This window comes from Pagrus pagrus (assembly GCF_965226575.1).
Source record: "Pagrus pagrus genome assembly, chromosome: 9".
Taxonomy (NCBI): Eukaryota; Metazoa; Chordata; class Actinopteri; order Spariformes; family Sparidae; genus Pagrus; species Pagrus pagrus.
In genome coordinates this window covers 25,317,099-25,333,182 of record NC_140193.1, presented here as the reverse complement: position 1 = coordinate 25,333,182, position 16,084 = coordinate 25,317,099, and the positions used below count along the sequence as shown (strand labels likewise).

The following is a 16,084-nucleotide window of genomic DNA, read 5'->3' as shown; positions in this document are numbered from 1 at the left end:
GACGCAGCAGCAGAGCGTGAGACAACATTTAAACCAATCAGGCGGCAGTGTGCGTGTCGTCTATCTTAGAGGAAGCAGAGGGGCTCACTTTGGAAAAAGCCTGGTAGCCCTAAACTGGGGGATGGTAACAGTAATCAAATTAATAACAGGAAGTTATTTTTTTATTTTTTTACCAGAACAAAGAATCTCTAATTTTCAAAAAAATCATATCTCCACTAGTTTTCAGTTTCTTGCAACCAAATGTTGGTTCTGTGTCGTTTTTATGTGGTTCTGTCACATCTAGAAGTTATTTGGTCCTGAATGAAATGAGTGCCACAGATCTAGTTAAATATAGCTCCGAAGCTGAAAAACACACTTTTTGGGTTATTTTCCCAAGTAGGATTATTCTAATTTCCTTGAAACTTTTGTATGTGAAAGTGACTATATTCATTGCATATTAAATATTGTTTTAAAAAATCAAAGCTGTTCTATTACTCCTTCCTTGTTTATGATTTTTTTTTTTTACTACTTTATATACTGGTCGGTAGCAATAATATAATTCTCTTTTTCCCTCTTATTGATTCTTATTTGGTATTAATAGTCATGCAATAGTCAGCATGTTTAACACTTTGTGTATCTCCATATGCTTTCATGTACTTTTTGTGGGTTTTTTGTTTGTTTTTGTTTTTTTCTTTTATATGAAGCTGCATCTTATTTATGAAAGGTTCAATATACATACATTTTATAATTATTCGCATTAACTGGTAACTAATCTCAAATAAATGTTAAAAGTCCAATATTAGCTCCCATATTGAAGTGGAAGAGAAGTATAAAGAAAGCATAAAATGTAAATACTTGAAACAGTACTTGAGTAAATGTACTTTCCACCACTGTAGGAATGCTGTCTAGTATCTAATCACAGCTAGCGGCATTGATTTTTGTGGATACCCAAAGTTTAGGATAATTATTAAAAAATATTGTTTTCATGACAAGAAAACAGAAGGGCTTTGATTTTCTTTCTCTTTAGAGAAAGCAAAGAAACTTGGTGGCAGAAAGAGAAAAGGATGGAGGAAGAAACATAAAGGTGTAGGGATGAGGGAGTTTGTGAAAAAGATGAAAAGAAAGAGGAGGGGAAGGAGTAAGGTTGAGGTAGACACACAAAATCAGTGTGTGGTACCCAGGCGAGAATGTCTCTGAGTGCCACTGAAGGTGTTTGGTTCCCATCAATCTTCCTGAGGCAATAACTCACATTCCACCAAATCCAACCATATGGAAGATGAGACGGCGAGGGAGCAGACTCTAAAGCAGGATCTGATGCTTTTTGCTTAATCATACTCTGCAGCGACCTGTCAGGGCAGTCTATAATGAAGAAAAGTGGATGATCAAACTTATTAAATGTAAAATGTATTCTGGCTCAGTAAGTGATGAATGTCAAAACGTCATTATATTTGATCTAAATTACACTGTGTGTGGGCCAGCCTCCTAAAACACTAAAAGCTCACTGGACAGGCACCCATTTCTTGTTTGCATGGCCCAAGGCAGCTTGGAGATATAAACCCTCACAGCTTAATCATGACTGCTATATTGTGATTGTGTCAATAAGATGGAGATGACTGGTGTTAGGGCAGGGAAAGCCAGGGCTCAAGGCTTAACTTGAGGTTGACTTAAGTTAAGTTACTGTTAGTACGACACAGTGCGTACGGAGCGCTCACACTCAAACAAACTGGACTTTGGGGGTCACACGTACTTTAACACAGTACGAATTTCCTTGAAATGCATGACTATTAAAAACTAAGATGGTGGAAAAAAATAAGCCATTTTATTCCAATAATCAATGTCCTTATCTTTAGCATGGATCAATCTTCCACTTCTGAAAAATCTCAATGACCAATGAACTATGTAATGCACCTTTTCTCATTATAGCGATGCTAAACTCGGTGCTCTAACACATTCTCCCAGCAGAGCTCACACAGTAGCCACTCAACCCCCCAGGACTGTATACTATCATCTATCACCACCCTTTTGACTCTTGTCCTGGGGTCCGTTTCACAAAACAGGTTTAGTGAAAACTCTGAGTCTGTTAACCCTGAAATAAGGGAAACTCTGAGTTTTCCGTTTCACAAAGGGAAGTAACTCAAACCAGAGAAAGAGGGGTAACTCTAGCCTGTTTCACAGAGAGAGGTAACTTAAGCTCTCGGTCAGTTACCATGGTAACAGACTCTATGAACCTAACCTGGTCGGGACCAGGTTTTTCTCAACAAACCTCGAGTTTCTCTCTGTCTCCGCCCTCTTTCAGCCACACACGGTATTTGATTTCCTCATTCATTCAGTCAGCAGGCGAGTTTTGGCGTAATATAGTTCTGCCGTCTGTTTTTTGAGAAAATCATTGCAAAAATCAGTCAGTAGGCCTACATTAGACGTTATATTAGGTGGCGACTATTTTCACTACCATGGCATGTCCTTTTGATAATGATCCCGTGGATGAAGGTGCAGCATTACTGCGCAGAGAATTAAATATTCGTCGGGAGATGATTATCAGACCGCGCATAGATGTTCTTGCATTTCCAGACAATTATCTTTTTGAGCGGTAGCGTTTCACGTCACAGTCCATTATTTACAAACACAACCTAATCCGTCCTTACATTTCCAACATTACCAACCGAAGTCATGCTCTCACATCCAGCAGATATTGTGTGTTGCGCTGCATTTTTTTTTTTTTTTTTTGAATAGGGAGTTTTTTTTATACAACGTCGGAGATGCAGAGCACTTGAGCAAGGCAACTGTATGCAGAGCGGTCAGAAAAGTGTGCCTCGCCCTGAAACGCCCAGTGGGGTTAAAAACGTAGCCCTCCTCTTCCCCGTTGCCATGGTGACTCGTCGAATCGAGGCTCCATTGATGCTGTCTTTTTATACTTGTGGCGCACGCGCTTAACTCCAGGTGAAACTACTCCGAGTTGATCAAACTAACTCAAATCAGCTGTTCTGGAACCGAAAACTCAGAGTTTCCTATCTCAGAGTAGATCAACTCAGAGTTCAAGGTTAGACTCAGAGTTTGTTGAACCTGCTTTGTGAAACGGACCCCTGGTCTTGACTCCTCCTGAATACAAACACAGTGGAGAGTATGCTGCCAAACTATTGTGACTGCAGGAAGGACTGACTGACTGCACAATCCACGGTACGCAATTGCAACAAGGATGCCAGTGCCAAGCACTGAGATGTGCTTCTGTCAAAGAAAACTGCCCATTTCTGTTGTGTTAATTTCTTTATCAGGTCAAGCGGCAACTGCTGTGTCTGCAGGACTGATGTCAATGAGAGGCAATACTTCCAACGGCTGCTAAAGGTTCATGGGGACATAATATAACTGGGTGGAAGTGAACTCTTTCACCTGGGGCAGCAACTCACTCCCTGGCCACCTACAAAGGGAAAATCCACCAGAGTACCATTGCCTTGACTTGTGAGGGCTGTTTGTCATCTGAACATCTTTACATTCAGCTACAAGCTGCCCAGCGTGTGCTAGATGCCAGCAGAACTAAATCACCAGCAAAAAGCAGAGATGAAGAACCCGATTAATCAACCATACACTCCTCTACTCCTCTGCTTTATCACACATTCTTTATATGAAAATCAAAAACAAAAAGGTACAACCCATGGGTGCTCCAATAGCCACTAAGAAGCTCTCTCTCTCTATATATAAGGAGAGACCTAAGACCCCATGTTCCTATAGCAGCCCTACGAGACACCCTATGGGACATGAACACAGGTCAACAAAGCACATGTAGATCCGATGTGGAAACTCTTACAACTCCCTATATATTTTAGCTAGAAGAAGCTGGTGCACTGACCCACAGCCAGGATAAAATGCACAGAGCTGATCATGAATGTTAGGGTTGACCATCGACTTTAGCATCCATTTCCTGCACAACGGCATAAGCTTTCCCACAGAGTATGAGCAATGTCATACCTGGAGAATCAGAGCAGAAAAAAGGAAACTATAGCTGTGTCCTAATTCAGGGGCTGCATCATTGCAACAAGGCTGTCCCATTTCGAAAGCTACGTCAAATGCGACCCTCCTTTCTTGTGCCGTGAAGAATACAACTGTTGCATCCTTCGCAGCCCACAGTATCCTAATATACATTGCGCGCTGCTGATGGTTGCATTTGTTTTTCCAAAAGACAACTATGGGGGGCACATGAAGTGAAACAGCAGCTGAATATTAGAGGTGTGAATCTTCACTGGACTTCGAATGCAAAACGATTTTCGATGAACAATGATTCTCGAAAATAAGGGACCCAAATACTGTCAAGGCTGTTTGGCAAAAGAGGTGGTGCTTTGTGATGCAAGAGTGGAGCTGGTGACGTTATATATGAAATTCCCCATAGACCAGATTGTCGCATTTAACAATGCTTAGTTCGGCCTTCATTGTGTAGGAAGGCCACGCCTTCGTAGGATGCAGCCCCTGCATCGAGACACAGTTTATGACCCCAATCTGTCAGTCTATTGGCATTGTCCATGACCTCAAGAGGGGGCCTCAATTTGCTTAATTAAGGCTAGGTCACTCCAATACAATGGCAGCAAGTAAACACACCCCAAAGGTGCTTGAATCTGTACTCTATACCACTCTTGCTTTTCTTCCGGTGTCCCTCCCTCTTGTTTGCCCTGCACTCGAAACGAGCTGTGGTTTTAAAAGCTAGTTTGGGGTTCAACATTAGACTTCGACATCCAGCAATGGTAGTTGCTTCACACCAAAGCTTCCTCTAGGATCCACCCTATTTCCTTTATACCCATTTTCAAATCAGAGGCAAGAGTTCAACTCAACTCAACTCAAATTGTCCCTTCAGAAGCCTGTGCTGATAGTAGGTCACTTTGTTTACAGTACATTTTGCTGGTTGCTGAAATGTTCAAACAAGACGTCAGTTATGAAACCATGAAATATAACACTAGTTGGAAATCCACACGCATGTACCTTAAGAACGCCTTAAGAACTTCATACAGTTTCAGCGTCACCTGAACTCTGCAAAGTTTCCTTGTCTGGCTTCAGTCAGATCTCCACTTCACCTCCCGCTGCATCGTTTGCCAGCCTGCTGATCGTTGCGTGTCACTGCCCCTCTGTCTTTCATTTACTCGCTCAATCCTTGCCAGTTGTTTAACACCCTCATTTCCTGGTCATATTTAGAAAAATCCTTAAGTCTCAGCATGACAGCCGTAACCAGAAGAGCTGGCTTGGTGCGGGAACAGTTTTTTTCATCAGCATAACTATGTGAATCAGGATGTTTCACTACTCCAAAAGTTTTAATACCCTCTGTGATGGAATGGGCACAAGTTTATTTTCCAGACCATTTTTAGACAGCAGACAGCAACATTTGTCTCATCTGATGAAAACTGCCCCACAGCAGCCACTGTCACCTCTCAATCAGAATGCACGGCTGACAGAAGCATTGATGTCTTTGGTGAAGAAGCCCGTAGAAACAGCTAAAAGAAAAATGCTGACAAAGATCAACAGAGGGTGGAGAAGAGAGAAGAGATGGAGCAAGATCTAGAAACAGACTAAGGTGAAATGACTGCAACGCTGTCAGACTGCACTTTAGAAGACAGAAAACGGCATTTGACATCTGCAGTACAGAGGTCATTGTTAGAAATGAGTTTGGGCTGATGCAGCACAGAGGGAAAGGAGATGGAGAGAGGGAAAGACACCTCCAGAAGTTGGCAGAAACATGCAACTTGGATAGACAGTGGGAAAAAACTAAGATGGCTGGAAGAGGGATGCATTTCATCAGATCCTGATGTGATCTATAAGCACAAATTAAGAAAATGCAAGAGGATGTACATAAGAGGTAGGGGTGTAAATCGCAAGTTTCATCACAATACAGTATTATATTGATTCTTTGGACAACTATACAATATTTGCCGATGTCGCAAAGTCTGCCACGATACAATTTTGATTCGATTCGATACAGGGGCCTGCAATCAAAAGATGATATCATATGCCCATTTAACACAATCAGTTACAGTTACAGAGCAACTAAAATATGATTTGACAGTTTTATTAATGAACTCTTCGGTGGAAATGTTATATTATCAATTGTTCCAGACATTTAAATGGAAAACAATCTATTTTTTTTAATAAAAAGAAAAAAAAATAGACCTTCTGTTCACAAGAAAGTGCCACATTTCTTAAAAGTGCGTGTTTCAGTTAACTTAAAGAGACCTTGATTACCTTTCAATTATTAACATAAACCATGAACAGCTATGCTTCATTACTTCAATTTTCATATCCTATAAAACAAAACAGCAAAGAGTTGTGCGTGGATGGAAACAGTGGCACAGACGTGCCATGGGAATTTAAAAAATAAAGGCGTATCTTAACATTGGCGGTGATGTGAATCGATGTTTTCACTGATCCGGATCGATGTATCATTACATCCCTAATAAGAGGTGCATTTGGGTGAAAAGTGAGCATACTTGCATCCTGCCCATTCAGAGCAGGATAAGGTAGGTATAGATACTGCTAACTGGAGGTACACTTTGCATCATATCAGACTGACACAGAGCTGCACACACAGAACAGCACTGGTAGCTGTAAAGCGCAGCAGTTGTCACCAAAGGTGAGAAGTGCTTAGGTATTAAGGTTGGGCCGAGCTGTGACTGACAGTCATAGACTACTGAGCCCTGTACCATCCTCACACTGTGATTTAAAAGGCCCCCTAGAGAGCAGGAAAAAGTATGTGTGTCTTCTCTATTATTTTCTTTATTATTTTCTTATTACACCTGCCCAGTTATAGGCCTTTCAGATTTGCGGTTTGCACCACGCTTGCAGCAGGGTTCAGCGCAGCATTGCTGCACAAGTGCATCGAGTCGTCTGCTGGGCGGTGCATGGTGCTTTGCTTGGCATAGTGAAAACCATTGGGGCGTGGCAAAAGCCATTGGAAATGATAATTTTCAGAGTGCAGAGGTGCTGTGGTTGCAGTAGGCCCATCAAGCCAAGACATCGGTTACATCAGTGGCAGTGGTGCTTCTTTTGTTCTGCTGTTGGTGTGTTTCACTCAGTCTTGCTGTTGTTATTATCATTTTTTTTATTAGCCTGGCTTCCTCAGTATAGCTAGGATGCTAACTTTTGAAGCTTCTGAGGCTGAACACAGCTAAATAACAGACATGATGTGCAGAGACGAAGAACTTTACAAACCCAGCAAGAGATGTGTGTTCTGGCACACATCTCGTGCTGGGTTTAGAAGGTTCGCCAGGGCAGGGATGTGAGAGTTGATCTAGCGGCTTAGGCTCAGGAGGTAGAGAAAACGTTTGTGGTTCGTTCCCCGGATCCCCTGGCTTCATGAGGTGAATGTGTTGTGGTCAGTTGACTGGAAAAGCACTATATAAATGCATCCATTAAGTCCAGTAAGTCCATTTACCACTACTGTTTCTCGCCGAGAAAATCCTGCCTGATGTCAATCCTATAAGGTACAAACATCTCTTTGTGAGTACACCTACATGCAGCCACACATCTGCACCAAAATTAACAAATTACTGGAAAGCATGAGGAAATTAATTGAGAGCATGAAATTGCTCTATTGCTACATTGTGCCATGGCCTGAGGCTTTTACTGCATACTTTAAATTACCAGAGAAACAGTCAGACTCACGAAACATATTTCAGGGTTGAGAGAAAGATAATAATGTAGTAGTTTGAAAATAGAAAGAGGATCTACACACAGCACATCTTGTATTTGGGATGCTTATGTTGGTCCCTAAACAGCATCTTCCTGCACTGTTTCTGTATCTGACAGAATTAAAAAAAACTTTTAAAAAGTGGGTGCTTTTCCTCAGTTTGACTTTAACAACAAAACGTCTCCACGCCCGCAGAAAAGAGAAACATTTCAAAAGTCTTCTGCTGCATTACTACTCCTCCACCTCACCGTGTTTAGATGCACCAGTATATGGTTTCATTTATTTTTTCAGCTCCAAGTTTTGTACCCATGGGACACACTGTAACATGGCTCATCTCATTGCAACACACTTTTATTCTTAAAATACTTTTTATCTTCTTAACTAGCACGGATGAAAGGAATGTGGAGGAGAGAAAAATATCTTTCATGAACAAATGAAATCTAAGAACAATTTGGTATGCGCCCTGCTACCTCTTCACTCAGATATACAGATAGAGGTGTGACGAGGACTGTCTCATCCTCCGCTCTCCTCTGTGTGATCTCGTCTCAAGCAGCACCTGTCTGATGATAACCTTGAAAAGACTCTCCCTTTGTCTTACGACTAACTGCTGTGTCGAGACCTGGGAGATGCAAACTACACAGAGCTGCAGAGAACTCCCAGCCCCGCTCAACTCTTTGGTCTGTCTAAGAATAAAGATGGTGAGCAGGAATGCAAATTGTGAAGTGCCATTGATTGGGCCCTTCACAAAAGATTTTCAGAAGCTCAATGAGTAGAAAACAGAGAAAAGATGATTTTTTTCCTCCTTTATTATTCCGTTCCTTGACATATGACCAAATCTGTTGCTGTGAGGAGAGGGACAGTGCTTTTGAACTTTAAAGTGTATCCACAGGATAGTAAGAATGAGTTAATAAACCGATGCAGAAAAGTTCAGCTGTCTGAAGCACTTCTACACTGAAATATACTCCTCATGTACAGGAACCTTGGGTTCAATTATCCCTCAACACCTACAGTATTTCAGATCCGCTTTAAAATACAATGCCTACTTTTTGTGCATTGACATGAAGGAGCATCACCTTGGCTTTCAAGAAGCAATACAAGTTTCTGAAAGGTATTTTAAGATGCAACCATGAGACTGAAGAGCTTTACCGGCTATTCACAACATTCTTTATCTGATTGGGTGGCACTTATGGAAAGCCTTTCAAATTGCTGCCGCAGTGGAGGTCGTCAGAATGGGAAAATCCAACCTGGCAAGTGGACTGACGAGCTGCTCAGGCTGCTTCGTTTCTATGCAGAAATATAAGATGAGCCTGTATTCATACCAAGTTGCAGCATATAATATACACCGATCAGCCATAACATTATAACCACTGACAGTTGAGGTGAATAACACTGATTATCTTGTTACAGTGGCGCCTGTCAGTGGGTGGGATATATAAGTAGCAAGTGAACATTTTGTCCTCCAAGGTGATGTGTTGGCAGCAAGAAAAATGGGCAAGCATAAGCACCTGAGCGACTTTGACAAGGGCCAAATTGTGATGGCTAGACGACGGGGTCAGAGCACCACTTTGACACGTACCACCTACCTAAACGTTGTTGCAGACCACGTACACCCTTTCATGGAAACGAGCAGTGGCCTCCTTCAGCATGATAACGCACCCTGCCACACTGCAAACATGGTTTAGGAACGGTTTCTGGAACACAGCAATGGTGTTCACTTGGCCTCCAAATTCCACAGATCTCAATCCAGTCGATCATCTCTGGGATGCGCTGGACAAACAAGTCTGATCTACGGAGGCCCGACCTCGCAACTTAAAGGACTTAAAGGATCTGCTGCTAATGTCTTGATGCCAGATACCACTGCACACCTTCAGAGGGTGGGTCAAGGATTTTATGGTGAAAAAAGGGGAACCTACACAATATCAGGCAGGAGGTTATAATGTTAGTAGTCACAATAGGACCGCACCATTTAAAGGCCTGTGTCAACATAGCGTTCTGTTCAGTTGTTTTCTAATGAGGAGCGAGCATCTGCGGCTGCCTGGAGAAAAAGCGCTGCTTCCAGCAATTTTTTTCAGAGCGCAGAGCTGTTTTTGTGCGACTGCTCCTGAGCACCTCAGTGATTGTTGGAACTTTGAAAAGACTAACAAAGACGCTTTTGGTGAGTTTAATTTTATTTCTGGCAAGTTTGAATTAAGTGTGTTTTCTGATGACTTAACAAGGCAATTCAGCTCATCTTAGACAAAGGGATAAACTTGAATCCAGAAGGTGTGAGATGGTAGCTTTCATTCTGACAAAATAAAAAGGAGAAAGAATATTTCCTTCTTGTGGATTTTGTGAGTTCAGGCCCTGTTCAGACCTTGTATTATCCTCCGTCCCGAATGATCCCATCACACTTGGACAGCACCTCCAATACGCATTGAGGACAAATATGAGATCCAAACACTCAGGCCACATTCAGAGGTGGTCTGGGCCACATGTGACCACATTCTTTAAACAGTGTGTACACAAATGAGTCCTGGGCCACACTGAAGGACCGCCTACTCAACTGATGTGCTCTGTGAAACATCATGAAGAAGCCACACTAACAGGCAGAATGGATTACACACTGTCTCGTCTCCATGTGCTTCACTGTAATGGAAATTTCCAAGTTTGGGCTCTCTCAACCTGCCGATGTAAACAGCAGATGTTTGTGAACACACTGTCTGTTTCAATTGATCCAACCATTGAACTAGTAACAACAATATCACCTGGAGAAGGGAGTTCGGATCACAAGTATGGATGTTGGTACCAGGTCTGATCAAGGCTCTAAGAGAGTTTGTTGAAGCTTGTGAACTCGCACACATATGCAAGCAGGATCGTGTGTGTGTGTTTGTGTGTGTTTGCTGCCTACCTGGCTGACTTTGGCAGGTGTAAGGACCATGTCGAGGACCCCTGACCAGCCGGCAATCACTCCTGTGGGGACTGCGTAGGCCAGAGCTATCATCAGGAACCGCAGGTTACTAAAGGGGACAAAAACACATTAGGGATTCAAGACTGCCCTCACAAAAAAACATCTTACAAGCTAATTGTTTGCGTGTCGAGTCTGGCTGAAGTATAAATATGGATGAATTCTTTGACCCGGTGTGTCTATGCAAGACTAGATGCATAATGTGTCATGATGTCCTAAATAATATGCTGGACATAAAGTTCTGTGAACAGACTGTGGGTGGTCATGTTGTCACCCCCTGGTTTATTTATAATCTACTCCCACTTACCTACTGTATGTTGGTTAGGATCATTTCTCAGGGCAGGCTCTACCGCTGTGGACTTTACATCTTACATAACTCAATCAATTATCATGGGGACCAATGTAAAGTTCACATTGTATCAGTCATTACATGCAGCAGTTGGATCAAATCAATAACTAAATGGGCAGACTTCTATATGAATTTGATGAGGCATTCAACAACGTCCTGTTTTTCCTCCATCAATGATTCCATCGTGTGGAATTTTTCAAGTGTCTCATTACATCAAAAGGCCAATGTGGTATTTATAAATGCAGCTCTGTAACTGGTCAGCATTTGATTCTAATCAGAGGATACACTCCCCCACAGAGTCATGAAGGGTTTCATAGTTAAAATCTAAAAACAAAATGTCACCAATTAGATGATGTGCATGAGGCCTCCTCTAGGTACAACCTACATCCTAACAGCACTGGCCTGGTACCAAACAGTGAAAGCAGCATAATGGAACGTCTCCTTCCCCTTCTGTTCACTGGTGTTTGGAGGCCCATGTCTATTCACCAGTATGTGTCACACGGCTCTGGCTCATCTCCCTGCGCTGTCACAGTAAAGATCGATCTTTGTGCAGAGCGTATTAACAGAGAGAAGAGGTCGACCAATAGTGGATTTTTAAAGGCCAATATAATAATGATAGTTTAGAGAAGGAAAAGGCTGATTAATCAGCTGATATATATAATTAAAATGGTGATTGTTTTTGTTGTTGAAAGCTGGAAAACATAGTCATCTATATTAATATTTTAAATGTTTTCATTTATATTTTCTCTTTGTCTACATTGAAAAACGTGACATTAATTAAAGTCTGTCTTTAAAAACTGCCTTTCTGACGTACAGCAGTTACCTGTCTGTTACAATTTGTTTACTTTAGATTAAGGTATTTTCAGCATAAGTGGCCTTAAATGATGAGAATTGACTCAGCGCATCCTCCATGCAAAATGGTGACGTACTCCCCCACGGTGGATGGAGGCTGCGCAGCGGCAACTATCAGAGCCAATTTCAGCCAATAACAATAGTTTGTAAAAGGTCCAATCAGTCGACCTCTAACAGAGAGATAAGCAGCAATCTGAGCACAGTGACCAGAGCTGCCAGAATGAAGCTCAGAGATTCACAGAGGTCAACATGCACCCAAAAACTGAACAATGCACTTAAAAAGCTACAGATTTAAATGACTATTTAAAATACTCTAAAAGCTTCACACGGTCCCATGAAGCTCAACAGATTACAGCAATGGCAACTACCACTACTGCTGCCTCTGTCAGTATCAGGCATATTTAAAATGTAGAATGCAGAAGATGCTCAATGTAGGGATGCAAGATGTATATGAGACAATAAATCATTTGGCCTGATAATGAGAAATGTATATGATATCTGCCAATGTCAAAAATCTAGCAGATAAACAGAGGTGATAATGAGAGGCAAAATTGCTTTAATTGACTTTCATTGAGTGTAGCATCTACACACTCCGATACAATAGGTGGCAGTATGCACCTTTAAAGTTGGTTCGTGCATCCCTATGTAAATCTTTAGATCTGGGTTACATGCCATTGACATTGCTGTTTAACAGAATAGTCATCACCATCTGGTATCATTTCATACATTTCAGTGAAAATAGATGCTCTTCTTAGTGTAAAAATGATTCTTTGCTGTGTTCCCTACAACTATTTTCAATTATAGATATTTCTATTGATTATGCTATAAAACTTTTAAACTAGAAAATAGTCAACTAGAATTACTGGCTCATGGTTATCTGCCTCTGAGTCATGTTGCTGTACCAGAGCTGTGGCGTTGAGTAATGGCCAGAACATTTTCGCAGAACATTATGACGTCACAGTGAGGTTGACCTCTGACCCTTTGGGTATAAAATGTCACCCCTTTCTCTTTTTTAACCTGTTGAGTAATGAGTAATGGCCCAAAATTTGTTTTGTTGAGGTATCAGTGACCGCCAACTTCTAATCAGTTCATCCCTGAGTCATCGTGGACGTGAAAGTAATTCTCTTCAGGCGTTCTTGAGATATCGCGTTGACAGAAATGGGACGGAGGGATAGACTGCCTGAAAACAAATACATGGGTTGTCACAATTCTCTACACCCCAAGGTGAAAGTGCTTGTTTTACCTGACCAGCAGTTTAAAACCAAAATACATTTTAAGCCAGCGAGAGCTCATGATTGAGAAGCTAAAACCAGAGCTCACCTTTAACATGTAATAAAAGACTATCAATTATCAAAACTGTCGCCAGTCACTTTTCTGTTTATTCAGCAGTTGATAGAAGAGCTTATCTTTTCAACACAAACTGAGCGTATCATCAACTGATGGCTGCCTATCAAGTTATCAACTAATGATGTGATGAACGACTTTAGACTACAGATACTGTGCTGTCCAGCCTGATATGAGCCGTCTGCTAATATCTCATCAGCTCACAGTGTGTTGTGAACAACAGGGAATAAAGACACCTCCATATGCCTTGTTGTGTATGCACACACAGAGCTCATCTCTTTAGGGTATATGGCACACCTCCAATCACACGCAACCCAATTACAATCACTCGGAACACCCGTGCTAATCTTCTTCGCCCAATGAGGTGGCATGCTGATTTAAATCAGTGCCACCTCCTCAACCCTAACAATATGATTAGAATCACTGGGCGGCTGACAAATGAGGCAGGGCTGGCAGAGCAGGCAGCACATTCATACATGGCTCTCTCGCTCTTCTCTTTTTGTTTATGGACGCTGTTTAACCCCTGCATTTATTCTCCCTCTGCCTCATTTATTTTGATGCAGGCAGCATCCTAAACAGTATCATGCAGGGACATCTGGAGAACACTCTGGGTGCTTCTGAAACCCTGCTAGGCTTCAAACGGCCAGCACACCGACAGATAAAGTCTTTGAGATTGGGCGCTTGTACTAAGACGTGCAACCTGAACAGCAGAAGCAATGTGGCTGTAAACATACGCACTCCCCTTCCCTTTCCTGACACTAGTGCACTTCACACAATGAATCCCTTTCATTTGCAGAATGCTTTGAACCCATAGAAAAACAAACACAGACTGTTTCCCTGCTGCAGGCCTGTCGTGTCCTAAGCAGTATGAAGCTACTTGGCCTTGGGGAGACTATGGAGGGACAGTCATAAAAGCCCTGTGATGGAGCACCCTCTTTGCTTTTCTCCCAGCACCCCTTTCATTAACCTTGCCACAACAGCAGGAAATCAATATCCATGCACCTTCCTCCCCGGCACAGAGCTTATTTAGATACCCAAATGTAAGCAAGTAGACGCTAGCTCCTGAGTAAGAGAGGGGACATTTTTTCCCCTTTCCTTTCCTGCTGGTGATGAAATATTTCCGGAGAAGTCTCAAAGCTGGCAGCATCATCAGCTAAGTGCTATTTGTCCTTGGCAGACCCGGCTGGGGATCAATGCATCAAGATGACAACTTTCAAAGCTAAAGTGAGCATGAGTGTGGAGGGAGGGGCCGTCGATACTCCGCCTCAGGGCTTGTTCAGTATTTTCTCACACGGTGATTGGAATACAATGACAACTTCACACCACGTGCAGAGACATTCAGGCTTCTAATTAGACTGCTGCTGTGGAAGCAGATGTGAACAGCTGGAAGCACTCATCATGCTGAAGATCATTAGCCAGTGTTCAGACCCTGACAAGCTAAATGGATGAAGAGATAAATCAAAAGATAGGTATCAGGCAGATGGACTGACTAGCTGGCTACCACCTGCTGTCATCATGGACGCCACAAAATGTTCCCATTTAGTCTAAACATCTTACACATAAACGTGCAAATATCTTCAGCCTGCGGTAACCACAGACCTTATTTTAGACATTTAACCGAGAACCAATTAAAAAAACTCACAGACTTTGAGGCGAGGGAACCGGATGTGCAAAAATGCTGATGAGAGAGTGGTCTGATTGGTGCATCTCTAAACTCTCACTCACCAGTCTCTGAGGCTGGTGGTGAATCTCAAGTGCATACAGCATGTACAGGAGGTAGAAAATAAATACAGACACTCTAAAATAAAAAATTAAATCAAAATAAACTTAAAAGCTATTGTTCCATGTCCATTTGTTGTCACAAGAATTCCACAAAATGCTACAAAAAACACACATTGTTAACATGCTGTCAAGTTGTCAAGTTGCCTTTTTAAACAACCAGTAGCTGCAGAGCAGCATCAGCATTCATCTGGAGTTGTTTCTGTTGTTCTGATAAATCTAACTCCGATTTTCACCAAACCCTGAGAAAAATATCTGACTCCTTTCGCTGCAAGATGTTCGACTTTTCTTTGTGGCTAATCAGTTACTCTGACGTTAGGCGCTGCGCAGGCAACATACAGGAGATTTATGAGGGTGTTTAAGTTAAAATCAGCTCCCTGCTACTGCTGGTAGCAGGACTGATAAATGTAATGAGACTTTATAAAAATATGGCCGTGATGTAAAACCAAAACACTGAGCTAATCGAGGCTAAAACAGCTGCACAGGACTTTTCTCAGAATTCTCTGTGGGTCCCCAGAGCTACTTGATCAATTTTTAATATAAAACGTGAATTTGTGGCTCTTTCAAATTGCAATTCCTGTTTCCTGTGTTAACATTATTTTGTCCATCCTCCTGTATCAATACAAAGACTCATACGTCACATTTTCAGCTCTGTGTCGGGCCCCTGCAGACGAATTCTGAGGCGCGATGTTGCTGGACTGAGATACAACATGCTGCCCAAACAGGTGACTGGAAGGCTGCCTATCACAAGTGGAACAGAAACCCTCTCAGCTGAATGGCCTAGTTAAGTTGGCCAGTCTGTTTGTGTTCGTGTACATCTGTCCAAAACTATGCATTAGGTTGCTATCAGCTTGGTCCCTTGTCATGTATCTAAGGGGGACTCTTTATAGGGAGTTAAGCCTGCTGGTGAGAGGCCCGTGGAAAACATGGCACTGTAGTGAAGAAATGTCTTACTGCAGGGGACCAACTGTAGCCAACAAAGCTAGGCCAACTCCCCGGCTACAGCTTTTCCTCTCCCTTCTCCAAACCTTTAATCCCCGGCCACTGCCACGGGGCCTCAGTCCTCCACAGGCTGGGCAGAAGGTGCAGCACTCGCTCCTCAGGACATGCTGAAGAATATATACTGGCTTGGTGGAAAGTGTGACGGGGTGCAGTGATGGGGATGTTACAGAGCCACAGT

General features: G+C 42.3%; 1 protein-coding gene across 1 annotated transcript in view; it reads right to left on the bottom strand.

The window, feature by feature from the left end:
- Positions 1-16,084, bottom strand: part of slc49a4 (solute carrier family 49 member 4) — a 60,827-nt gene that overhangs the window by 24,733 nt on the left and 20,010 nt on the right. Inside the window, exon 5 of the mRNA XM_084362388.1 lies at positions 10,524-10,632. Within this exon, the coding sequence (XP_084218514.1) occupies positions 10,524-10,632 (109 nt within the window). The remainder of the gene's footprint in view (positions 1-10,523; positions 10,633-16,084) is intronic.